The 23,701-nt window shown below is 49.8% G+C and overlaps 1 protein-coding gene and 1 non-coding gene across 19 annotated transcripts in view; both read left to right on the forward strand.

Moving 5' to 3' along the window:
- Nucleotides 1–23,701, forward strand: part of CAMSAP1 (calmodulin regulated spectrin associated protein 1) — a 68,494-nt gene that overhangs the window by 41,625 nt on the left and 3,168 nt on the right. For 8 of the 18 annotated variants that reach the window (XM_023629359.2, XM_070250923.1, XM_070250925.1 and 5 more), the window contains 12 exons: nt 1,909–2,050; nt 7,670–7,809; nt 7,899–7,995; nt 13,118–13,295; nt 13,973–14,064; nt 14,560–14,644; nt 15,185–17,570; nt 18,511–18,647; nt 19,087–19,295; nt 19,698–19,800; nt 21,420–21,538; nt 22,013–22,131. In XM_023629359.2, the coding sequence (XP_023485127.1) occupies nt 1,909–2,050; nt 7,670–7,809; nt 7,899–7,995; nt 13,118–13,295; nt 13,973–14,064; nt 14,560–14,644; nt 15,185–17,570; nt 18,511–18,647; nt 19,087–19,295; nt 19,698–19,800; nt 21,420–21,538; nt 22,013–22,131 (3,807 nt within the window). Of the gene's footprint in view, nt 1–1,908; nt 2,051–7,669; nt 7,810–7,898; nt 7,996–13,117; nt 13,296–13,972; nt 14,065–14,559; nt 14,645–15,184; nt 17,571–18,510; nt 18,648–19,086; nt 19,296–19,697; nt 19,801–19,895; nt 21,539–22,012; nt 22,132–23,701 lie in introns of all 18 variants that reach the window. The other 10 variants (XM_070250934.1, XM_023629360.2, XM_070250924.1 and 7 more) reach the window with 2 other exon arrangements.
- MIR9040 (microRNA mir-9040) lies at nt 7,045–7,147 on the forward strand. Its single transcript, NR_128054.1, is given in 1 exon segment — nt 7,045–7,147. It is a non-coding gene; the product is annotated as a microRNA mir-9040 (primary transcript).

The following is a 23,701-nucleotide window of genomic DNA, read 5'->3' on the forward strand; positions in this document are numbered from 1 at the left end:
ATCTTTATGAATATTTACATATTTTTTAGCTTCTTGAATCCTGAAAGCCAAACAGCAAATATTAAAACAATTAGGTGATGTAGTGAGGATAGAGTCAGAAATTCAGCTGTGCTACAGGAAGTGAGGTTTCAGATGAGAGTTTTATAGGAACTGGAACTGTGACCAAGAGCAGTGACCCCTCAGGAGTCCTTTAGTTCATGACGGCGCTGCCTGCAGTGTCCAGCAGACAGGCTGGGGAGCGTAAGTGTGGCTGGGGCTGGTCAGATTGGCAGGTCCAGAGGTTTCACCGTAACACTCCAGCCTGGAGGGTTGACAGACCTGACTTGAAGGTGATTCTAAAAGCTCCCTGGACCCTGTAGTTGAGTGTTTTGCCTGATTTTAAACGCATACCATCCATCTTCAGTCGAGGAAACATTTGCTTTACTGCATGCTGTGGTCGGTCACTCGTGTGTGCTGTCTGTCTGTGTGGAAGCCTGGCCTGGCGCATGCCCTCGTGCTCTGCATGCTGGAGCCCGTGGACCTGGCCCCCGGCGCAGTGTGGGCATGTTACATGTTGTAGCCAAGGCTGTGAGCCCTGAGAAACAAGTTAAAGTCTATGTCGAAACAGATTCTAGTGACGTGAAATAAGCCTTATTCCTAATTTTAAAAGAATGTATTAGAAATGTTTTATACTAAGTATCATTATTGAGGGGCTGGCCTGGTAGCCTAGTGGTTAAATTTGCGTGTTCTGCTTTGCGGCCAGGGGTTGGCGGGTTTGGATCCTGGGTGTGGACCTCCACCCCGCTCATCAGGCCATGCTGTGGCAGTGTCCCACATTTACATAGAGGAAGATTGGCACAGATGTTTGCTCAGGGCCAATCTTCCTCACACGCGCACACACACACACACACACAAGTATATATATATACATAAAATCAAATATGAGTATTGATTATTCTATTCTCTATGCTTACTAAGATTACGACTTTAAATTCCAGATTGCTGAGAGAGAGTTTTTCTTTAGGTTGAACTCTCAGAAATCCATAGTTGTTGGTACAGACTATGGTTCTCTTCCTCTAGTTTGGGTTTTGTACCTTCCTCCTCTCAAGAAAACGTGGCTTGCAGGAAATGCCCTATTTTAAAGCCATATTGTGACTGTGAACACAGAAAGAACGAGCGTCCAGTAGGGCGTTTGTGACAGGCACCTGTGCTGACCCACCTCAGGCATCAGTCACGGCCTGTGTGCTTGGACGCTGACCTCAGTTATGGGCGTGGCGCTGAGGGGCTCGGGGCAGCTCACATGCATGCACATGGTTTCCCCAAAGGCAGGAGTCTGGAGACCTTGAGAAGATACTTGTTTATAGAGCACCTGGCCTGCATTCAGTTTCCTGACACTTTGTTGCGCTTACTAGAGGGGCTGGTTGATGTATTGTACGAAATTTTGTCTAGCCTGGTTTCTGAAATTTCTCAAACTATATATTAACACTCTTTTGTATTTTTCTCAATAGCTGAGGGTAATGCCAATAATACTGAGAAAAGTAGCAGTAACTTGGATCTTCCATGTGTTAGGATGTTCACCTTTTAACTTGTTTCTCATTCTTTACCGTATACCAGCTTTTGGTAGTGTAGGCGTGCCTTCTGCTCTCTTTTCTGTGTGTGTCACGGCACTTTAGAGTGAGGGGCCCTGTGTCGTTAGCAGCTGATTGCTGTCACCCAGTGTAGCCGTGAAGCCCAGTTCCCTGGATCGTGACATACATGTTCCAGGCAAAGAATGTAATCCAGGCGTTTTGAGCTTTTTCTGTACAATTGCTGCTACTCCGCACAGTGTCCACGGGCGTTATGTTAGCTCTCGATTTAACCATCTGCCTGTGATGCAGGCCCTAGTGAAGGCACGTCACGTATTGAGCGTTTTCCTTTCATCGCCTGCAGGTGCGCTATCGCCGAGAGCACCTGTCTGCGAGGCAGCCGCCCTGCTTCCCGTTGCTGGAGGACCTGATGAGAGACAGCAGCGATGGGGCCGCTCTCCTGGCCGTCGTCCACTTCTACTGCCCAGAGCAGATGAAGCTGGATGGTGAGTGGAGAAGGCTCCCCTTGAACAGACCTAACGCCTTAAAAAGATGTTATAATACACTGACCCAAACGTTTAAAAAACCAGAAGGTAACACGCTGAGTCCTTAATACCCACTGGGATGCTGGCATATAGATGAAAAGATTTGAGGATGATGTCCTTACACTTAACCTGTGTTTTATCTGAGGAAGAAATTGTATTTTGAAAGTATTTGGGTGTGTTAAATATTTGTGACTTTACTCAAGTCCCAGAATAGTTAGGGTCTTTTCAGTCCCGTTACACTTGTTTTACATCTAGAACTTAGTTTGGGGATAGGAAAAGGAGTGAAGAATACAGTCTGTATACAAACCATTTATGAACGATTCCTGCGTGCTTGGTACTGGGGGCGTTACGATGCCAGTGCATCTTTCTGAGGCGCTCACAGGCTGGTGGTGGGGAGAGAGAGATGCGAATGACTCTGTGAACAGCATGACAGTGGGTGTCTATACAGGGGGCCGTGGGAACTGGAATTCTGATTTAGGCTTGGCTGAGCACCCTCTTTCTGAGGGAAGGGGGTGCAAGGCCTAGAGAATGCCCGGAATGCTGCCCCACACGTGAAGTATTTGTGTTAGACTCCGGCGCTAGAGATGGAGCTGATGTTGGTCCTGTTCCTGCTCCAGGTACAAAAATGCTGGATCTTGTAGTTTTTCTAGATAAAATAGTTTTTAAAATGCACAGCTGAACTTGAAAGGAAGGGGAGTCTCGGGGTCTAGGAGAGGGCCTCTGTCTTTGAGTGAGAACCTGTGAGCTGACGGGCCTCCCGGGCCTCATGCTCACTTGGCCCTGGGGCTCTGTGGTTGGAGCTGGCACCAGGACCCTGGGAAGGAGGAGAAAATCTCCACCTCCTGTCCAGGAAAAAACCAGGAGGCTGGTCAGATGCCTGTGGTGGGGGAGGGGCAGGGGCCTCTCCTGATGGGAGAGAGGTTGAAATGAATGCTGCCTGCTGTATGCCACCGGGAGGTTCGTGTGGAGTAGAGTCCAGGACTCCTGAAGTTCGCGGGCCCTGGCAGGAGTTAAAGCAGAGTTTTGCTGTGTAGGAGTGATTGCACGTGCCAGGGCCCACTGGACACCGCAGAGAACAATCACCCTACGGCCGGAACATGGGCCTTGTGGGAAAACAGAACCACACAAGGAGAGAGGCCTCACCAGAGCTGCAGATATGACGTATTTGGCACCAAGACGTCGGTGAAAGAGAACATCTGAACAAGAACACAGTGTTTAAAATGATTAAGACGTAAGAGAAGAACTAGAAAACAAAAGAAGGACAAGGACAGGAGTGGTACCTGTGTCTTGGAGTTACAGGTGTGTTTCCTGTGTCCTGGCGTTAGAGGAGTGGGACCTGTTTGCTGGAATTTTTCCTTTATCCTCAGCACCTTTTTTGCGTTTTCTTCTCTTTTCATGTCTTTCATCCTCTGCATTCGGGATATTTTCTGAAGTCTACCTTCTGGTTCACTGGTTCACTTAGTTCTTGCTTCAGTTGTATCCGGCCTGCTTCCAGCATGTCCACTGGGATCTAAAGACAAAAAGAATTAGTCAGGCTGGGAGTCAGTGTTGGTGCTGGAATGACCCACAGTTGAAGCTCATTCCATCTAATAGCAGAATATCAATATGGATATTTTAAAAGCTGACAGAATTACAGGGAGAGATGAACAGAGCCACACTCCTCACTTACACTGTGGAAAGTGGTTGAAGAAGCCGATAAGAAGAGTGAGGCCACGGAAGACCTGAACCCCGAATTAACAAGCTTGGTCCTGGGCACCAGCCATTATGGAATATGCTCTTTCAAATAAGCAAGCATGGAAATATTTACAAAAATGGACTTGTTAAGGCCACAGAGGAAACCAACAGATTGCAAAGAATTGATACTTTTCCCATGGTGCAGTAAAATGAGAAATCAGTAACAAAAACATGCAGCCCCTTTCTCTAAACCTCTGAAGTCTTTAATGCTTAGAAACCAAAGAAGACAGTTTTCAATATTTCATGGGTCAAAGTAGAAACCATAGTGGAATTTTCTAGTCTGAGCTGCACGTGGACAGGGATTTCCTGTCTGTCTTGTTCACTGACAGATCCCAGCCCTCTGCAAAGGTGTCTTGGACGAGCTGGTGTTCAGTAGATACTTGTTGAATAAGTGAGTGAATGACATACGTGCCAGAACTTGTGGACGCAGCTCAGAGTGGCCAGTAAAGGGCCATTTGTAGCCTCAGTGCATATTCTGGAAAAGAAGGAATTTTTAAAATTAGTGAACTAGGTTGATCTCAGTGCATTATAAGAGAACTTAGAAGTAAACCCAAAGAATCGAAGGAAAGGGAACGAAGAGTAGCTTCCTGTTTCCTTCTTTAAAATCACTCTGATACAAGGAGAAGAAGGGACTGAATTGCACATTCCACCTGGGAGGAAACTGGGAGACCTCTGGACCCTGAATGACAAGCCGCCTAATCAAGGAGTGGTAAAAGGAGGGCAAGCCAGAGCAGCAAGTCGGCTCCTCCCGTGGAATCTCAGCAAGGCACCAAACGGACGTGCCAGGACGGCAGGGACAGTGAGGACTTGGTGGGGGTTCTTTGAAAGTCACTTGGAAGAGCAGCAAGAGCCCATGTCCCCTTCTCCTCTGTCAGGTAGTGATGGCGTCCTCCCCACACCCTTGGGAGATGGGGCTCACTCTCGTGGCAAACGGAGCCTGAACAGGATGCTCTGTGGGGAACCCGGTGCTTTGTGAGGTGGCCCACAGCTCACAGGGAGAGGGAGGGCTGGGTCCAGAGTATGGGGATGCAAGGCCACCTATTGGGGAGATATGGTGAGATCTCACCCCACGTGAGAGAGAAGCCCCTCTCCTTGGGTGAAAGACCTAACCTGAAAGCAAAATTTAAAATTTTGCTTCTGAAAATTTCTGAAAAGAAAATATTTTTTTTCTCATTTTTTAATTTGAAACCTTTGAAAACTAATCAATGAAACTACAAAATTAGTAAATGTCTTGAAATCTGTATATAAAACATAAGTTGGCTCTCATTTCAAACTCTCATTTATTAGTGTACCACTCAATCTTAAAAAAAAGGAAGGGCAGCTTCTAAGATAATCTTAAACCATTCTTTGAAAAAGGAAACTGTTCCTTTTAAGTTTGCACTCAGCCCATACTCCAGTTTCAAAACACATCATTTAACTTGTTTGCTCATGGACATTTCCAAGACGAGACTTTGTTTCACTCCCGTAGCTTCCGGTTGTCAGGAAACCCGTGTGTTCCTTTATGGAAGGAGTTTGGTCCTTTCCTGCCAGTGTTCTTGATCCTCCTTTTTGCTTCTGGGGGCGTGTCCTCTGGTTCACTGTCGTCTTCATCATAAAAAGCTGCTGCTCCCGAAAGGGTTTTTGGAGCAAGATTTGGAAGTTTCTTCAGGCTCACTTGATCCAAGTTTGGTGGATACAGCTGAGGCTCTCTTTGTCGTCTCACTGCCTGTGGCAAATCCAAAACGGAGGGCTCTGCAGGCTTTGTTGGGTGGTCTGCAGCCACTTCTTCAGCAGGCCGCTTCTGGGCCGCGACTGGAGCTCACCTCTCCTGGCGCTGGCACTCCACCTCGAGGCGGCCCCAGGCCTCTCCGCTCCCTCCTCCCGTCTGCCAGTTCCCTGTGTTTATGGCTTTGGTGTTGGGATGCATTACTTAAGTTATAAAAAACCACAATTAATAGGAAAGATTCGCATATTTAACCATAATAAAATTCAATATGGTGACAAAGGAATGTCATAAACAAAATTATGTGAGAAACTATATCCGTAAAAAATATTTGCAACAAATATAAATTGATAAAGAATTGTCACACAGTCCTTTTGTAACAGTAATACATAAAGGATTCCTATAAATCATTAAGAAAAAGACAAACAACCCAGAGGCAGGATAAGAACAGGCTTTTCAGGGAGAGGAAGTGGGGTAAAACCACTCCAGTCACCGGGGATGTGCCGTTTCAGAAAGGGGTATTTCACACCCATCAAATTGGCAAAAATTAGAAGGCCTGATCATGCCAGGGTGGAGGTAGGACAGGAGCAAGCTCCAGAGGTCTGTGGTGGGCTGTGAAGAGGTGTTGGCCAGGTGTGAGGAGTGTAGCTCGTGGCCCTGCCAGCCCCTTCTCTGAGTGTGCAAGTGCAGAGAGGACACACAGTTTTGGTGTTTACAGCATTTTTTGTGATAGTGAAAATCGTGGAACACTATATAGTGGTTAAAATGAACGACTGAACTCGAGCCACATCAACATAGATCTGTTTGGAAAGCTAATACTGAATTGGGGGGAAAAACAGGCTGCAGAATGGTCGGCCTAGTTTGTCATCATTAATGTAAATTTAGGAGAGCCAAGTCTGCGGTGTACTGTTTATGGGCACGTTGCTCATGGGCCCAGACCGTGTGTGCTGAAAACACTGACGCCTGCGTGGGAGGGCGGCCGGGGCTGTAGGACAGTCGTCGCCTTGGCGGGGAGGTGGGCTTCAGCATGAGCTGTGGTATTTTGTCACTGAAGGAAAGCAAGATCTGACTCAGGTAAGGTATGATGTTGGTATTTGAGTAGAGGGGACATGGGAGTCTCATCTTTATATTTATAGATTTTATAATCAAAATTTTTAAAAAAGAGACATTACCTAACAATATAGATGTGCACAGTTACTCAGCTTATAACAGGTTTCTCTTGAGAATGAATAGTGCCAGGGCATTGCATAGGACAGAAGTCATAAGTGAATCTGAGATGCTGTGAATCTAATTTGTGCACACTTCTAAACCCTTGAAAATGATTTCCTCTTAGAAATACAGTTATTTTAAAATAAGTTATATTTCTCAAACCTGTTGTTTTGTATTTATTTGTTTACAGGCAAAAAAGTCCTCAATACAGCCACTTCTCATCTCGTCTTGAGCTGAGTCGAGCTGATCTGGTGGTTCTTGTCTGAGAGCCGTTCCCCTCCCCCACTGAGCACGCAGAGTCGTGGGGCTCGATGCCTGTGCTGGAACTGACTGACTGCTGGCATCCTGCAAGGCAGTGTGGAATGGAACACTGTCCTACCGGATGCCAGTAGCCAGAGTCCCCACCTCTTTCACGGGGGAGACTTTGGCTGTCCTTCGTCTCCTGATTTTTGTGATGAGGAGTATTCCTGTATTATTCCTTGGATAAACCTGATGCTTCCTATTTTATCATCCCTCCTGCTCCTTTGCACTCGTGGAGATAGCCTTGTGCAGAGGCTTTCCGATTGGTGGAAGAGACTTGGGTAGACGTTAACCAGCTTAATGTAGAAAGGTCCTTTTATAAACTGCAGGGTGATTGTTACTGTCCACTTTGGAAGCCCAGTCTTAAGTAATTTCTATTAGCTTTTTAGATGTTAACAATTCAGTACAGATCCTGGAGACTTCTCAGCTCTGTCTCTGGAGTGTTTTATTTCTGTATTTAGTGTTGCTTGTAATACTTACTGTAATTTTTAAATCTCTTAGTGTTGTTACCTTTTTAAATATCACCACTACCTTCATTTGAAGTGTTTTGCAGCTCAGAATTTTATATGTATATACACATACTTATGAATCAGAATATCTTTATAGTAAATTGTAGTGTTTTTTTTATCTATTAGATATATGCTTGAAGGAGGTAACATCGATGGCTGACAGTCTGTATAATATTCGGCTTCTGAGAGAATTCTCAAATGAATATCTTAACAAATGCTTTTATCTCACCTTAGAAGATATGCTGTATGCGCCCTTAGTGTTGAAGGTAATAATGAATTATTAAACACACATTTTTAAAACCATGTATGAATAAGCTACTTACTGTGTCCTTGGTTTTTTTGTTTTTTCTTTTAGCCCAATGTTATGGTTTTCATTGCTGAACTCTTCTGGTGGTTTGAGAATGTCAAACCAGATTTCGTTCAACCCAGGGATGTTCAGGAACTGAAAGATGGTGAGTGACAGAGTTTCCATAAAATGATGGCTGTTTCTTCTGAGAGATTCCAGGTGCAGTCCTCTGAAGATGTCTGTAATTGGCTCCTAACTTTTTGTACAAGGAGCTGGTTGAGTTTAGATGGTTTCTTTAAGGTACAGAGACTGTTGTTTTCTTAGCTGCCTGTCTGGTGCTTTTCTATCGTGGTCCATGGCGGTTACTCGAAGAGTCTTTCCCCACTGTCCAGCACTGGGCCTGTCCTTGTCCTGTAGCATCAGAATCCAGGGGTGAACGGGTTGTTTGGAGGAAAGCTTCCAGGTGGTTCTGACGCGCTTCCTTGGTGAGGAATCACAGCCCTTCTCTCGTCTGTGATGGCCATTCTCACCCTTCAGAGTTCTTAATTTTTGCCCCTGAAACAAGGCAGAAAAAAATGTGTGCTTACCATAGAGTAGAATTATCTTCCAGCCTTGAGAATTGATAAAGCTTTAAGAAGATAATATGGGAGAATGTCTTTGTGTCCTTGTGATTTCTTATAAAGAATCTAAAAATATTAGCCACATAGGAAAAGATTGATAATTCAACCACATTAAAATTCAGGCTTTTTTTTCATTAAAAGATGATAAAAAGAGTAAAAAAAGAAATCAGCTACTACAAGGGAAAGAAGATAGTTGTGATACCTACGACAGATAACTGGTATCCAGAATATATAAAAAGCTAATTCATGTCAATAAGAAAAAGAAAAACTAATAGAAAAATGAGTAAAAGACTTGAACAGGTACTTCTTGAAAGTAGTACTCCAGAGCCCAGTAAACTTATGAAAAGATGCTTAGCCTCATTAGTAGTGAAAACAGAAATGAGACGCAGATTCACCCCACCAGATTGGCACAGCAGACAGTGGCACTGTGCCGAGGCTGGTGAGGTGAGGAGGGCGTTTCTCTACCCTCGTCACACAGTCCTGCTCCAGAGCCACGGCGCCTCCCTTGCTTGAGTAAGCCTGTTCTGCCTCTTCCAGCTGGGCCCCGCCTGTGTGGCATGCTCTCCTTCCTGCAGGTGTCCTGTGAGATCATGCTCTGCTGTGCCCGATTCTGTGTGCTTTGCACCTCACTGTGCTTTCCTGGGAGCCTCTGACTCTCTCCCTCGTGAGCTCACACAGCAGGCGTGTGTCGAGCAATAGCTGGGAGCAGGCACTCTGGCCGGCTGGCCCTGGTCGCACAGAGGTGGACAGTCCATTGGAAAGTGCAGCCTGGGTAACTGTGGAGCATCGTGATGTGTGCTGTGACCTGGAGGAGCTGACCTCTGAAGGATGAGTGGTTTTTTAAGGCAACACGGGGTGGGGCGGCTTGGAGGCATCAATGCAGGGAGAGGAAACAGCATTCGTGAAACCACCAGCGCCTGCAGTGTCTTGTTGGTGACCCTTCTTCTCGCCTGTTGGCTCTTGGGAATGAGCAGTCAGAAAGCCCAGGAAGCAGCTGTAGATAGGGTACACTCTGGGATGTCACGACCAGTGGGTCTTGTGGTCATGGACCCACTTTTATAAGGCATGTCCCCCGTCTGACGCATGCTGTGTGGGGTCCTGTGCAGCGAGGTGGTGCTGTCTGTAAGCCATTGGCTAGAGGTATGGCTGAGCCCCGTGGACGGAAGGGCAAACACTCCAGGAAGAATGTGGCCCGTCTCCCCAAAAGGAATTGCTGGCCCTCTCAGAGTGGGCCCAGTCCAGATAACATGCCACCGAGGGGTTGGTTGGCCTCTGCGAGGACTGGTGCTGCACTAGGGGCTCAGCCTTGGCCCCTGGGGAGCCTGGTAGGTGGGAGTGGGTACCTCTTGCCTCCCATGTGTGGGTCCATCCCTGCCTCTGGCCACTTCTTGCATGTGCCCATTGTGCTAGCATAGCAGTGGCTGATGACAGGCCACTACATTCTGAGTTGACGGTCTGTTAGCCAAGCTTGGGTTTTTCTTCTTCCGTCAACTGGCCATCAGACATCCCTTGTGGCTGCAGATAGGAGCTGGGAGGGTGCTGGTGCGTGGTGGTAGATGACATGCAGCTTGTGGCCTCTGGCCCTGCACAGGCTCAGTCTCAAGGTGCCACTTCTGCTGTGATCAATTGCTGATGGACGGCTTTCCCTTGTGACCAGGAATGTCTCACAGAACTCCGCTCGTGATGTATAGTTCTGGACACTTGGTCACTCACTGCCCTGTGAGCAAGGCACTCAGTCAGTCTCCACCGTGCCCTGTGCATGCCAGGGCTTGTTTGTGAAGGTGTGTGGTGTTTTGTGGCAGCTAGCATGGCCCTGCTCTAGAATCCCAGGGTCCTGCTCTGGGTTTCTCCCACAGGGACTTGTTTTAGACCACGTGGCTCATTTCCCGCCACTGAGAGCTGCAGTACGGAGGGTCTGCCTGACTCTGTGGCCTGGGCCTGCAGAGGAGCCCTTTCCTGCTCTGCGCCCCATTTAGAGCCTCTGTGCCGCTCAGCTGGAGCGGCACTCCAGGTACACCAGCAACAGGCGCGAGGGGGCCTTTGGATGGGATGATCTGGCATGCCTCTGACCACTGGATCCTGACAGTTTTACTGGTGTGGCAGCCCGTGAGTCTCTGTGCAGGCATGGCGCGGCTGGGTTTTCCGCTTAGGGTCTCAAAAGCGAAATCAGGGTGTTGCCTGGGCCAAGTTCTTGTCTGGAGACTGCTTCCAAGCTCGTTCCTGTTGGTGGAATTCAGGTTTTTTTTTTTGCTATAGGACTGAGGTCTCATTTCCCTGCTGGCCATCATAGGGACCACTCTTGTTCAGTGCCTAGAGATCAGAGGTCACTGCACAGGCCTCTGGCAGGGCACCTATACCTGGGCCTTCTGCTTGGCTGACTTTGGCCAGGATCCATCTGGTTTCTTCAGGGGCAGCCTGGGGGATTGAATGGAGATACAGGGGCCATACCCATGTGTCCTTTTGATCCTTGAGGAGGCACTAATTTCCCCCATCCCTGGATGGGATAAGTTCTGATTTACCATCTTGATGGGGTGGGGGGGACGGACACATTTCTGAGGTTCCCCTCGGCCTTCCTAACACCCAGTGTGGCTCTTGTATCAGCTGCCGAATATGTTTTTCCCGAGCGTACATTTGGAGAGTGGGGCATGACCCCCAGCTGGGCCTGTGGATGCGGTGGACCCACTGGCAGCTGGATCTTGGCCAGGCCTTCACTTCTCTGCTCTGATGGGCTGTGATGATGCTTTGGCTCTCCGAGTTCGATACCACCTTGGTCCAGCAGTCTGTGACACATTAGGTGCCCCTTTCCGTAGTGCACAGGCACCTGAGTGGATGGCATCTGTCCCTGTGGGGAAGCGCTCAGGGGTCGTTGCTGTGGGCTCTTGCTTTAGTGTTGTGGGTCCTGGTTCCTGGGGACTCATCTCCAGGCACCTGGCCTTGGCTCAGGCCCAGAGATGAGGCATGGAGTGGTGAGTTTCTATAGGGGGGACCACCCTTGGCAACCCCATCACCCCATCCTTGGTTTCTTCTCATGGGACAAGTTGACCAGGACCATCTTGTAGCTGCTTGTTTGCATTGCCCCTAGGCAAGCTCGGTTCCCTTCTCATTCCCATGACTCTCTGCTGCCAGGCCACATGGCTGCCACTCCTGCCGTGCAGGCCATTATGTAAGTCCGTGTGGACTCTGCCAGATTGCACAGCCGCCTGGCTTCCCAGTGGCAGTGACCATGGGCAGCCATGGTGTGCTGAAGAGGGGGCCCCTCATGCCTCCATGTGCCAGGGCATCTGTCCCCTGGCCTCCTTGGCCTTCTGTAGCGTATTAGCTGTCCCTCAGCTGTCCCTCAGCAGTCCCGGTAGCTCATCTCACTTGGTGAGGGCCGTGCTATGAGACTGTGCACAGCACGCCTTGGGGTCCCTGCTGAATTGTGTGTCTCACAGTCTTCCCAAGTCAGCACCCTCTCTCTGACTCAGGCCCGCCCCTGGCCACTGCTGGTCCCTGCCACTGCACCCCGGGTAGCCCTTTCCTCTCTGTCAGGTCCAGCCCATGCTTGTAGGCCTGGTGGCCTAGAGGGGAAGTGGGGGCAGGTCCTGCAGGGGCACATGTCATCGTGCGAGAGGCCTCTGCATGTCTCTGAGCACTCGGCTGGGGGGATTACCAGCTCTTAACAGGAAAGGGCACCCTCTTCTGGGTCACACAGTTCCAGGGAATCTGGGAATTTCGAGGTTTTCAAGGCCCAGAAGTCCCTGTATCGTGTGTCAGGATCTGCGTAGCGGTCTCCCTGGCAACGACCTTCTCTGACCACTAGTCCTGGGCCTGGCCCCAGCTGCAGCAGAGCGTAGTTCTGTGTCCTCAGCCCTCATTCCAGCTCTTGGCCACCTGGTGCTGGCTCAGTCTTTCCTTCTGTGTCTCCTTGAGCTCCAGTGGGCTCAGTGCAGCCATCCAGTCTTGTCATTCTGGAAACTCCCTCCCCACTCTCTCATCACATCAGCCACTGTGTCGCCTCTGCCGGCCACCCCCAGTGGACTGCCACCTGTGCCAGAGCTGTCTGAGCTCCAGCTGCCTTGGTGCTGGGTCGTTGTTGCCAGCCGGGCAGTGAAGAGTCCAGCTCCTACTGCCTTGGACGACCCCTTAGGCCACCTGTCTTGAGGCAGCTCTCTGGGGAGCAGCCTCAGAGATGGGGCTCCTGTTCCAAACTGGAGCTACGGGCCAGGCCTGACCTCCTCATCCTACTCCTTGGGGACTTGAGCTGAAGGGACCACTGGGGTGATGGGTCATACGCTGGGCCCAGATGACCAGGCCTTTCTGCAGCTGAGGCAGCGGGCCTCCTTGAGGGCTGGGCAGCAGGGCGTCCTGGGCGCTCCTCTTAGGGGGCCCCATGGTGGAGGCTGGTTGTTGGTGGTCAGAGACACACTGCTGGTTTCAGTTCTTCTAATCTGTGTCTTACCTTTTAATTTTGGTATAATATTTGTAGTACTTGTTATTGCAGAATACATTTGTTAAACTTGAAACCAGCTTTTTTGAAGAAGTTTGGTTTCAAGTAAAAGTTGTATTATTCTTAGTGCTTTTAGCTTTTATAATCTGTCTTTTTTTTTTTTTTAAAGATGCTTCTTGCTAATGTTGTAAGGAACTGTAAATAATATGACTATTTCTATAAAATTGCTATTTCTGCAGCTAAAACAGTGTCACACCAAAAAAGCAGTCGGCCTCCTGTTCCTATCTCCAATGCCACTAAGCGCAGCTTCCTGGGCAGCCCCGCGGCAGCGAGCCCGGCTGATCTGCAGTCCTCCACCCAGCTGCCAGCCGAGGGTTGTCCCAGGCACCACTTGCACCCCGAAGAGTCTGAGCATCTGTAAGCGTGTCTGCCCTCGGAATTAAGTCACCGTCCTGTTTCCCCTTTGCTTGTTAGCATCCAATTTTAGTTGTAGTGAGAGGTTGTCCCCACCTGGCCCCGCCCCTCCCCTCCCCAGAGGCAGGGAGGATGACTTTGACTGCGCACCTGAGCCGTGTGCTGTTAGCATTGGAAACTCGTGTTTTACAGACTATAGCCAGAAGTTAGTGTGGCCCCTAGTTGCAGTTTTTGGATACTTATCCCAAGTTTGAAGTTGTTGGTATTCTTTTCATTCTTTTTTTTTTTTTTTGAGGAAGATTAGCCCTGAGCTGACATCTGCTGCCAATCCTCCTCTTTTTGCTGAGGAAGACTGGCCCTGAGCTAACATTGGTGCCCAGCTTCCTCCACTTTATATGTGGGACGCCTACCACAGCATGGCTTGCCAAGCGGTGCCGTGTCCACACCTGGGATCTGAACTGGCGAACCCCAGGCCACCAAAGTGGAACATGTGCACTTAACCGCTGAGCCACTGGGCCAGCCCCTTCATTCATTTTTATAATTATTAATTTTTCCAAAGAATCTATTTCTCACAGATTCGTGTGAATTCCTGACAGTCTCTGTAGTTTCTTTTGCATTTGCTTTTGAACTTGAAGGTTGATAGACTCGTGATTTTTCTCTCTGGTTCTTTTTCCATTTAGGGGGAAAGGGGCCTCTGCCTTTAGCCCATCACATCCTTTGTTGCCACTGAGACAGAAACAGCAAAAGACGATGCAGGGAGAGGAGTGCCCCGGTAAGGATGCTGTCTCCTCGGTACCTTCCGTTTTTCCTCACTTCTTCTTACTATATGTATTAAAATAACAGTTCTCAAAATTAAATACTCTTATTATGATGTAGTAATTTTAGTTAAGAAGACTATGGCAGAATAAGTTTTAATTTGTACGGATGTACCCTAGAATTTATAGTCTTTATAGTAAACATATCATTAAAATCTAATAAATTATATGAAGTATACAGAAAATTGCTGTATTGTACTTAAGCAAGAACATACATATTGATGTTCACTTAAAGTTCTGATTATTTCATGATTTGGACTGATTACTATTGAATTACATGTTACTTAGTATTGAAAGTATTGAAAATTGTATTGTGATTATCTGCTTTCCGTGAGCAGTTTTGGTGTACCAAATTATGAATTTCCTTGAGAAATGGCTAACATGTTGAAAGAATTTCAAATGATATAAAATTGGTTGCTTAACGCTGAACGCACTCTTCCTTTGAACTGCAGATCAGCGACACCGATCTAATTCTTTAACACGAGTCGATGGCCAGCCGCGAGGCGCAGCAGCAGCGTGGGCGGAGAAGAAGAACAGGTGACCTCTCTAGGTTTCAGATAAGCTTCTACTGGAAATGTCCATTAGCCTAACGCAGCAGGTCTCCAGATGTCCAAGGACCCCTGGGTGTCACGGAGGGAATCCATCCAATATATCAGAGATTTGCAAAAGTGTGAAACAGTGCCACTCTTAACACTATAAACTTTTTTGTTTTAGAATATATGGTCATTTGTCATGTAACAGGTTCTTATTGTAGTTTTTAATCAGTGTTTTAAAAGTGTCTCAGCTTTAATTTCTAGTATGATAAATATTGATTTATATTGATAAATATAATAAATAAAAACTCTTTGGGGTTCTTAGTAATTTTTAAGGGTAAAAGGAGTCCTGGGACCAAAATGTTTGCGAATTGCTAAACTAAAATTGTCTCTGGTTTTCTTTTGCCCTGGGGAAGAGTTTGTTTAAATCTCCTAGATTTCACACTCGTATTCTCTTTTCATAATTAGTTGTCTCTCACTGTGTTTGCATGGCCTCTCGTGTAGTCAGTGGCATGTCCAACGGGCTTCTTTCCCCACGCTGCAGGCCTGTGTCTCAGCCAGCACCCGTTGCTCTTCATCATGCTGCGAGCTGCGATCTGGACCCTGGCTCTGGTGATAGCGTCAGCTTGGCCCGCTCCATCAGCAAGGATAGTTTGGCATCCAATATCGTTAATCTGACCCCACAGAACCAGCCGCACCCCACAGCCCTAAAGACCAATGGGAAAAGCCTCCTGAACAATGTCGATATTGAGGACGAGGATGAAGAGCTTGTGGCCATCATTAGAACGGATGTGGCTCCCCACAGCGGTGACCTGGGCCTGATGGCAAGTGCCAGATCTCCCCAGAGACTGGCGGACACCTTAGAAAGTAAGCCTGACAGTTTCTTCTTGGAGCCGTTGATGCCAGCCGTGCTTAGGCCAGCTAAAGAGAAGCAGATGATTACCAAGGAGGATGAGTGCGGAGAAGGGCGGCCAAGGAGCTTCACCTCCAAGAGGTCCAGCGAGGGCTACCAGCCTCTGCTGCGGAAGAAGGCATCCAGCGGTCATGTCAGTCGAGACTTGAATAGGACTTTCACTCCCATCTGTTCAGAACTTCCTGTGGGTTTGGACCCTGTGCCCGCTGAGGCGGGGCCGCAGGTGGTGGGGGAAGCCTGTGGTAGGCCTCTGGCCAGTGGCGGTTTTGATCCATTGTCTCAGGGACAGTCTGCCGACGGCTTCTTTCTTCATGTAGCCAGAGCCGAGGAAGACACGGAGGGCAGGTTCTATGTTAGCTGTGCAAAAAGTCCCAACGCCCACCATCCAGAGCCATGGACTGTCCTGAGGCAGGACTCCGACTCGGACATTGCAGATCTAGAGGAAGCTGAGCACGATTTACTTGGTGAGGACCACCCTGTGGTGATCACTAAGTATGTCGGTGAGGAGGAGTCGGCAAAGCTGCAGGAGGATCTGAAAGTGAAAGAGCATGAGGACAAGGATGACGCCAGTGGCCGCTCGAGCCCATGTCTGAGCACCGTCTCTCAGATCAGCAGCGTCTCCATGGCGAGCGGGAGCGTGAAGATGACCAGCTTCGCGGAAAGGAAGCTCCAGAGGCTCAACAGCTGTGAGACCAAGTCCAGCACCAGCAGCTCCCAGAAGACCACGCCCGATGGCTCAGAGAGCTGCCCGCCCCCACTGACGACCTGGAAGCAGAGGAGAGAGCAGAGTCCGAGCAGGCAGAGCAAGGATCACGCCAGCCTCCTGGCGTCCGAGCTGGTGCAGCTCCACATGCAGCTGGAGGAGAAACGGAGAGCCATCGAAGCGCAGAAGAAGAAGATGGAGACTCTGTCCGCCAGGCAGCGACTGAAGCTGGGGAAGGCAGCCTTCCTGCACGTGGTCAAGAAAGGCAAGGCCGATGTCGTCCCTCAGCCGCTTAAACCAGAACACTTCGCTAGAGAGTATTCTCAGCACAACGGAGAGGACTTTGATGGTGGCGTTTCCAAGATGGAAGAATTTCTTGTTAAGGAAGAGGGGAGAGAGGATCTCCTTAGTGAGTCTCAAGATGTGGACAGGGAAAGCCTGGCTTTCATTCAGCAGCATAAACCGAAAGACCCTGCCACTCTCCACGACCTGGAGAAGCACAAAGCGCTCTCTGCTGCTCTCCTGGAAGACAGCGCTGGCGAGGTGGGGGACGTGAGCGAGTGCGACCTTTCTATTGAGAAGCTTAACGAGACCATCAGCACACTGCAGCAGGCGATTCTGAAGATTTCTCAGCAGCAAGAACAGCTGCTTATGAAATCCCCCACAGCACCAGCTCCAGGTTCTAAGAACAACTCCCAGGACCAGAGAGTCAAGACAGCCATCCACTTCGTCGAGCCGCTCTCTCCCACTGGAGTGACGGGTCACCGCAAACCCCCTCGTCTTGGTCAGGGTCGGAATTCCCGTTCAGGAAGACCGGCTGACCTGAAGGTCCCGAAAGACAGACAGCAGGGTTCCTCCCGGAGCAAGACCCCGACGCCCAGTATAGAGACCCTCCCCCACTTACGGTCCTTCCCTCCTCGGACGCCCTCTGACCCGGGCTGGGACGGTGGTGCAGACCCAGGGAGTGACCCTCAGGAGAAGTGCTTCTTCGACAGTTACCGGCTCCATGATGAGAGCAATCAGCGGACATTTGTCTTGTCCTCCTCCAAAGATGCAAACATTATATTGGAACAGACGAGCCTCAAAGAGGCTCTGGACGGCGGCGAGAAGGAGGCGGGGCTCAGTGCCCCGGCTGGCTCCGGCAAGGAGAACGGGCCTGTGGACGAGCCCCCGAGGAGCAAGGCCAGCCTCATCGAGGTAGACCTCTCAGACCTGAAGGCCCCTGATGAGGACGGAGAGACGGAAGGCCACGAGAGCTCTGTGGACCTCAGCACTGACGGCGATCAGAAGCCGGGAGTCGGCTTCTTCTTCAAGGTAAACTACTGGTAGCGTTTGTATCAAGCCGTTGTCAGGGATGTCACTTTACCTTAGTGGGGAGGGTGTTATGAAGAACTTAAATTCAAAGCAGGGGCTGGCAGACCTCTCTTACAAAGGCCGGAGAGTGGCTCTGTGGCTCTGCAGGCCGTGCAGTCTCTGTCGCAAGCACTGAGCTCTACCCAGAGCAGCCACAGGCCACACCTGCTCACGTGAGCATGGCTGTGTGCCAACCAAGGCCCCTGAAACGTGAATTTCATGTAATTTTCATGTGTCACAAAATGTGTTTCTTTTGATGGTTTTCCAACCATTTAAAAATGTTCTTAGCTTGTAGTTGCCACAAAAACGGGTGGTGCGTCAGATTTGGCCTTTGGGCCAAAGTTTGCTGAACCTGTTACAGAGTCTAGATAGATATAGAAACTTCAAGAAACATTTTTGTTTCTATATGTTCCTTTCTTGTAATTTTTTCTTAGGGAGAAGAGAAAAAGGAATTGTGAGAACTTCTCTGTTTTAATAGTGTCTGCTTTCCTTCTGGCAGCTGTGAGGGTGGATGGCGTACTTCAGAGTCGTCAGATTTTCTTGTCGAAAGCTGCATACTTTGTTTGGTGTTTATGCTTTTATAACGTAAACAAATGAATAATCAATTGGGTGTTACCTCATATTGTGGAAATAGATGTAGTTTTCAAGGCAAACTGAATCCAGTGTGAGACATTTGGAAAGTTGACAAACTTTATGAGTGCTTTCTGAGTGGCATGGTTTTTTTCCTTCTGTATTTTAGCATCTGTAAACATATGCTGTTCATCAGGTAAAAAAAGAGTATGAAAATCTTTGGACTGCATTAAAATTTTCATGTTAAAGTCTGCTGGTGGGCTGAAACAGGTGTTTGTGGGTTATCTGAGGGTCGTGTCCTCTAACATTCTGTGTGGTGTCTGCTCTGTAGGATGAACAAAAGGCGGAAGATGAGCTCGCCAAGAAGCGGGCGGCCTTCCTCCTGAAGCAGCAGCGCAAGGCCGAGGAGGCTCGCGTGCGGAAGCAGCAGCTGGAAGCAGAAGTGGAGCTCAAGAGAGACGAGGCCAGGTAAGCTGGCTCCGGCTGCCGGCCCGCCCACTGTGCCGGGGAGGGAGACGGGGCTGCCATGTCCAGCCAGACCAGTGCTGCTGGGTGAGGCTGCTAGCGCCTGTGTCTCAGGCCGAAGTTGGGTTACAGCGTCTTGTGTGCTGTCATCTGGGCCAGGCTCTGGCTTAAGCACTTGCTGTGGGCTGTCTCCCTTCATCTCCACAACAACAGTGGGAGCTGTATGACTTTATCCCCATCGTAATGCGACCTGGGAAGTGTGCTGGCCATGGTTACGCAGCTCTGCGGTGAGGCTGGGTGTAACATGGGGAGGTGGGGGTCGGGGCCCGCACCACCGCACGAGTGCTGGCCCCCCTCTGTCCCCACTGCCGGAGGTGGTGCCTGGCCACTCTCCAGACGAATCCTTCTAACCAGGACTGTCTTGACCATGTTTTTCTCTCAGGCGTAAAGCCGAAGAAGATCGGATACGGAAGGAGGAAGAGAAGGCGCGACGAGAGCTCATCAAACAGGAATACTTGCGGAGGAAGCAGCAACAGATTTTAGAAGAACAAGGACTGGGAAAACCTAAATCGAAGCCAAAAAAGCCGCGGCCAAAGTCAGTCCATCGGGAAGAGTCGTGTAGCGACTCGGGAACCAAGTGCTCCTCAACCCGTAAGCAGCTCTGTTGGGAGTGGCGGCCCTGGTCCTCTTTCCCACGTGAGATGCTGCCCCCGGCGGCAGAGCGCTCTCACGTTCTTGACCTCATTTTAATTTTCCCAACAACTGTGAGGTGATGTGGTGAGGAGCGTTACCCCCATTTTACAGATGGGAAAGTTGAGATGAAGTGCTCATGTCCTCAGGTGGTAAGATGTGTGGTGTGCGAGGTGGTTCCCCCACGGTGGGGTGTACGTGTGCTGCCCCTTGACGGGAGATGGAGCTGCAGAGTGCTGGATACCACAGGATCGGCGTTTGGGCCCTGGTTCTTTCTACCGTACCACAGGTCAGGGAGAAGCTATGCAAATACAATGGGGGACAAATACACGTCTTGTGAAAGCTTCTTTTTGTCTCCGGCAGCTGATAACCTGAGCCGGGCCCAGTCGGGCTCCAGCCTGTCCTTGGCCTCCGCAGCAACGACTGAGCCCGAGAGCGTTCATTCAGGGGGCACGCCTTCCCAGCGGTAAGGAGGCTAGGGGAGGGGACAACGGAATTTTCAGATTAAAAAAAAATTGTATGGGAGATGGTTTCATAACTTGAGCTTTGATATAATTTCAGATGTCCAGAAGAGTTGGGGTAATTTCACAAGAACTCCTAAATGCCCTTCACCTGGGGTCCCCAGTTGGTTACACTTGGTGACAGTTTGCTTTGTCTCTCTCCCCAGCCCCGTGTGCGTTTGTGTTGTCGGTCAGTTAAGAGTGAACGGGAGACGTCAGTGTGTGTTTCCTGTGAACAGGGACTTCTCGTGTTACCACAGTTACCCAACCCACACTTTTATCCAGTGCTCTCCCCACGCTCAGTTGTCGTCAGCTGTCCCTGGTGTCCTGAGAACCGTGTTTCCGCAGTTGAGGAGCCGTTCAGTGCCTCACCCTGAATCGCTGTTTTCTTTAGTCTGGAACAGTCCTTAGCCCTCCTTTGTCTGTCTTTACCTTGACACTTGGAGAAGTACAGGCCGGTTGTTTGGTTGACTGTCCCTCAGTGTGCCTTTCCCCACGATCAGGTTGAGGCTGTGCGTTTTCGGTGTGCACTGTTCTCAGTGCAGCCTGTCAGGCGTGTCACGTTTACTTGAGTTAAGTAAGTACTTGGGTGTTTGCCACTGGTACTGAACAGTTTCCCTTTGTGATTAAAAAGCAATTTGGGAAGAGGTGCTGGGGACCTTGTTGATCCCACTGAACTGCTCACGGGCCTTGGTAACCACCGCTCATCCCCTCCGTCGCCTCTTCCATGTGTGTTGTTGGCCTCTTCTGGTAGGCACATCCCCCTTCCTGTCTCTCATTTTGTGTGCACATCCTGTGGCTGTAGCCCCATTGTCCTGCCTCTTCACATGTCCAGTGGCTTCTGGTTGCCTGGGCTTTGTGGAGGTCGCCTCTCAGGGCCTCTGGATTCTGGTTGGACTTTTGTTCTGGTGGTCGGTGACCTGGGCTGGATTTGACTCCAGCCCTGCCTGCCTGCCTCCCACGCGTGAGCAGCTGTGCCCAGCCTTGCGACCGCTGGAATCTGCTTCGCTGAGTGGAGGCTGCCCTGCAGTGGGACGGCTCGGGCCTGCTGGGCGTGAGAGTGCCGTTGAGAAGGGGAGCTTTGGGCCGGCCCTCTCGGTCCCCTCCTTCCTTCCCTCGGTCTGGTCCCTCATTTGGCAGCAGCACAGATTCATACTTCATCCTCCAGCTTCCCAAACAGTCAGGCACCGAGCGTGGCTCTCCTGCTCGGTGGGGGCGGCGCCATTGGCCAAGGGCCGCCTGCAGGTGGACCTTCTCTGATGGACCTCAGCTCCCCTCGGCCGTCGGCTTTCCTCACTCTGTACTGCCTGAAGTGTTGGGTTTTGTATTTTGCCTAGAGTTTGTAATTGTGTTCCACAAGGAACAGACCGTTGCCAGAAGCCTCCTCCCACTGTGGATGCTCCTCCTCCTCCTTCTTTTTTCTTTTGCTGAGGAGGATTCGCCCTGAGCTAGCAGTGGGTGTTCCTCCTTGCACTCGTGGGGCAGCTTGGCCTGTTTCGGGGTGGGATTCTGCAAGGCAGCAGCCAGTGTGGGCAAAACAGGTGTGCCCCACCCATCCCTGCATGCCCCTCGTCCTTGTCTTCAGCAGAGTCGAGTCCCTGGAAGCCCTGCCCGTATTAAGCCGCAACCCGAGCAGAAGCACAGACAGAGACTGGGAGACGGCGTCCGCAGCGTCCTCCCTCGCCTCCGTGGCCGAGTACACAGGTGACAGCCTTGCTTTCTGTAGAGGTCATAGGCAGCCGTCGATGTCGTGGGGGGCGGTGACGGGTGCATCACATCTGTGTGAGGGAGGCAGTGCTTGGCCCTCTAGCTGCCTCAGTGGTGGCTGATGTGCCTTTGTGTCCACACAGCCCCGTGGCCAGGTACTGTGTCCTTGGCACTTTGGAACCTTAGGTTTTTAAAAATTATTATATTCTGGTTTTACTTTTTTTAATACCAAACTGAAATTAGAAAGAGGATAAATTATTAATTAGTCTTTTCCTTGGTTTATTTAAAATTCATAGCTCGCAATTTTTTTCAGATAGGTTTGAAGTAGCTGTTACTTCCCATTTTCAGAAAATCATAAGCATCCCTAATTTAGCCTGCCTGTTGTGTGGCTCTAAGGAATTCTTGGCTTCTTTCATGTGTGTGATGTGCCTTAGAATATTAATTTTACAAACCTTGGCCTGGTTTCCACAGGTCCCAAGCTCTTTAAGGAGCCTAGTAGCAAATCCAACAAACCGATCATTCATAATGCTGTGTCCCATTGCTGTCTGGCTGGAAAAGTGAATGAACCTCACAAGAATTCGATATTAGAGGCAAGTATCAAATTCTACCACTAAGTTTGTATGTGGACTGGGAGGTGTTTATAAATTAAGCGTTCTTTCTAAAAGAAAACGTTGTGATGGTTTGCGCAGGAGGCTTATTGCTTTGTGAGGCGGGTCTCCTCTTCCTTTAGTGTCATTGAGGGACCTCGGCGCCCGGGGCTGGGTCAGGGAGCACACCCAAAAGCTGGGCCGCGGGGCTGGTCTAGGCATGGCAGCTTTGCAGGCCACAGCCTGTTGCTCAGCTCCAACGTCTTGATGTGAAAATGGCCGCAGATGGCGTGTGGGCAGACGGACGAGGCTCTGTCCCCCTAAACTGTGTTTAAAGGCAGGTGGTGACTGCGTTTGGCCTGCGGCCCCAGGTTGGAAAGTGATTAGTAATCTGGAAAAGAGGGAGAGGTGGGCAGGGTTAGGGTCCAGAGGATGCGGTGGTCAGTGGGCGGGTCAGGGAGGTCCTCCTAGAAAGTGACCTGGACGAGGGGAGGTTTGGGGAGAGCTCCAGGCAGCAGGAGTGCACTGTGCAGAGGCACCAAGCAGGAGGGGGCATGTGCTGAGCTCGTGGGAGCCAGTGGGCTGGAGCAGGGACTGAGGGGAGGTCAGAGGGTGCAGGTGGCCGTAGGACAGGACTCCAGCTTTGCTTTGCATGAACGCAGGTGTGGACAGAGGAGGCTGTGAGCTGACCCGCCTTCTGAACAGCCACATTGGCTGCCAGGTCCAGAATAGGCTGAAGAGAGTGAGGGTGTAAGTGGGAGCCGAGTAACAAAAGCCAGAGGGGAGGGCGCTGACTGGGACCAGGCTGCCAGAGTGGGGAGGGCCGGAAGGGCCTGGAGTGTGGATGCGTGACTTATTGCAGCTAATTCTATTCATGCTTGAACACAGTTTTTATGTAGTTGAAATCAGCATTTTATATATATATATATATCCACTTTGAATTCTACTTTTTCTTCTTGATCTTTTAAAGTAGTATTTGTTAGTAATTTATTCAAAATAGTAACAGACCCTCTTTATATGCTGACAAGAACAAAATACATTTATGAAGAATAACTGTTTTCTTTCTTTTTTCTTGGTGAGGAATGATTGGCCCTGAGCTAATATCTCTTTCCTATCTTCCTTTTTTTGTTTGAGGAAGATTGTCCCTGAGCTAACATCTGTGCCAGTCTTTCTCTATTTTGTATGTGGGATGCCACCATAGCATGGCTTGATAAGTGGTGCACAGGTCCCTGCCTGGGACCCAAACCTGTGAACCCTAGGCCACCGAAGCAGAGTGGGCAAACTTAACCACTATGCCACCAGGCTGACCTGAAGAATAACTATTTTCTAAAGCAAAAATCAATAGAAGACTGGCGTTGTTTTACATTTTTACAAATCTTTTAAATTCCTGGCTTTGTAGAAGACGATCCTCATCCACTTCTACAGCCGGTTTGTTCCGAGAGCACATGTCTGCAGTCTTGGAGAACCCCACTGTCCACTGCACGAGGAGAGGGCGCAGCCAGAGCCCTTCTCAGAGTTACTGTAGAAGGAGTGTGGGCCTCGGGGCCCCGAGAGGGTTTCAGGACCCCCGGAC

The sequence above is a fragment of the Equus caballus genome, chromosome 25, assembly GCF_041296265.1.
Source record: "Equus caballus isolate H_3958 breed thoroughbred chromosome 25, TB-T2T, whole genome shotgun sequence".
Lineage (NCBI taxonomy): Eukaryota > Metazoa > Chordata > Mammalia > Perissodactyla > Equidae > Equus > Equus caballus.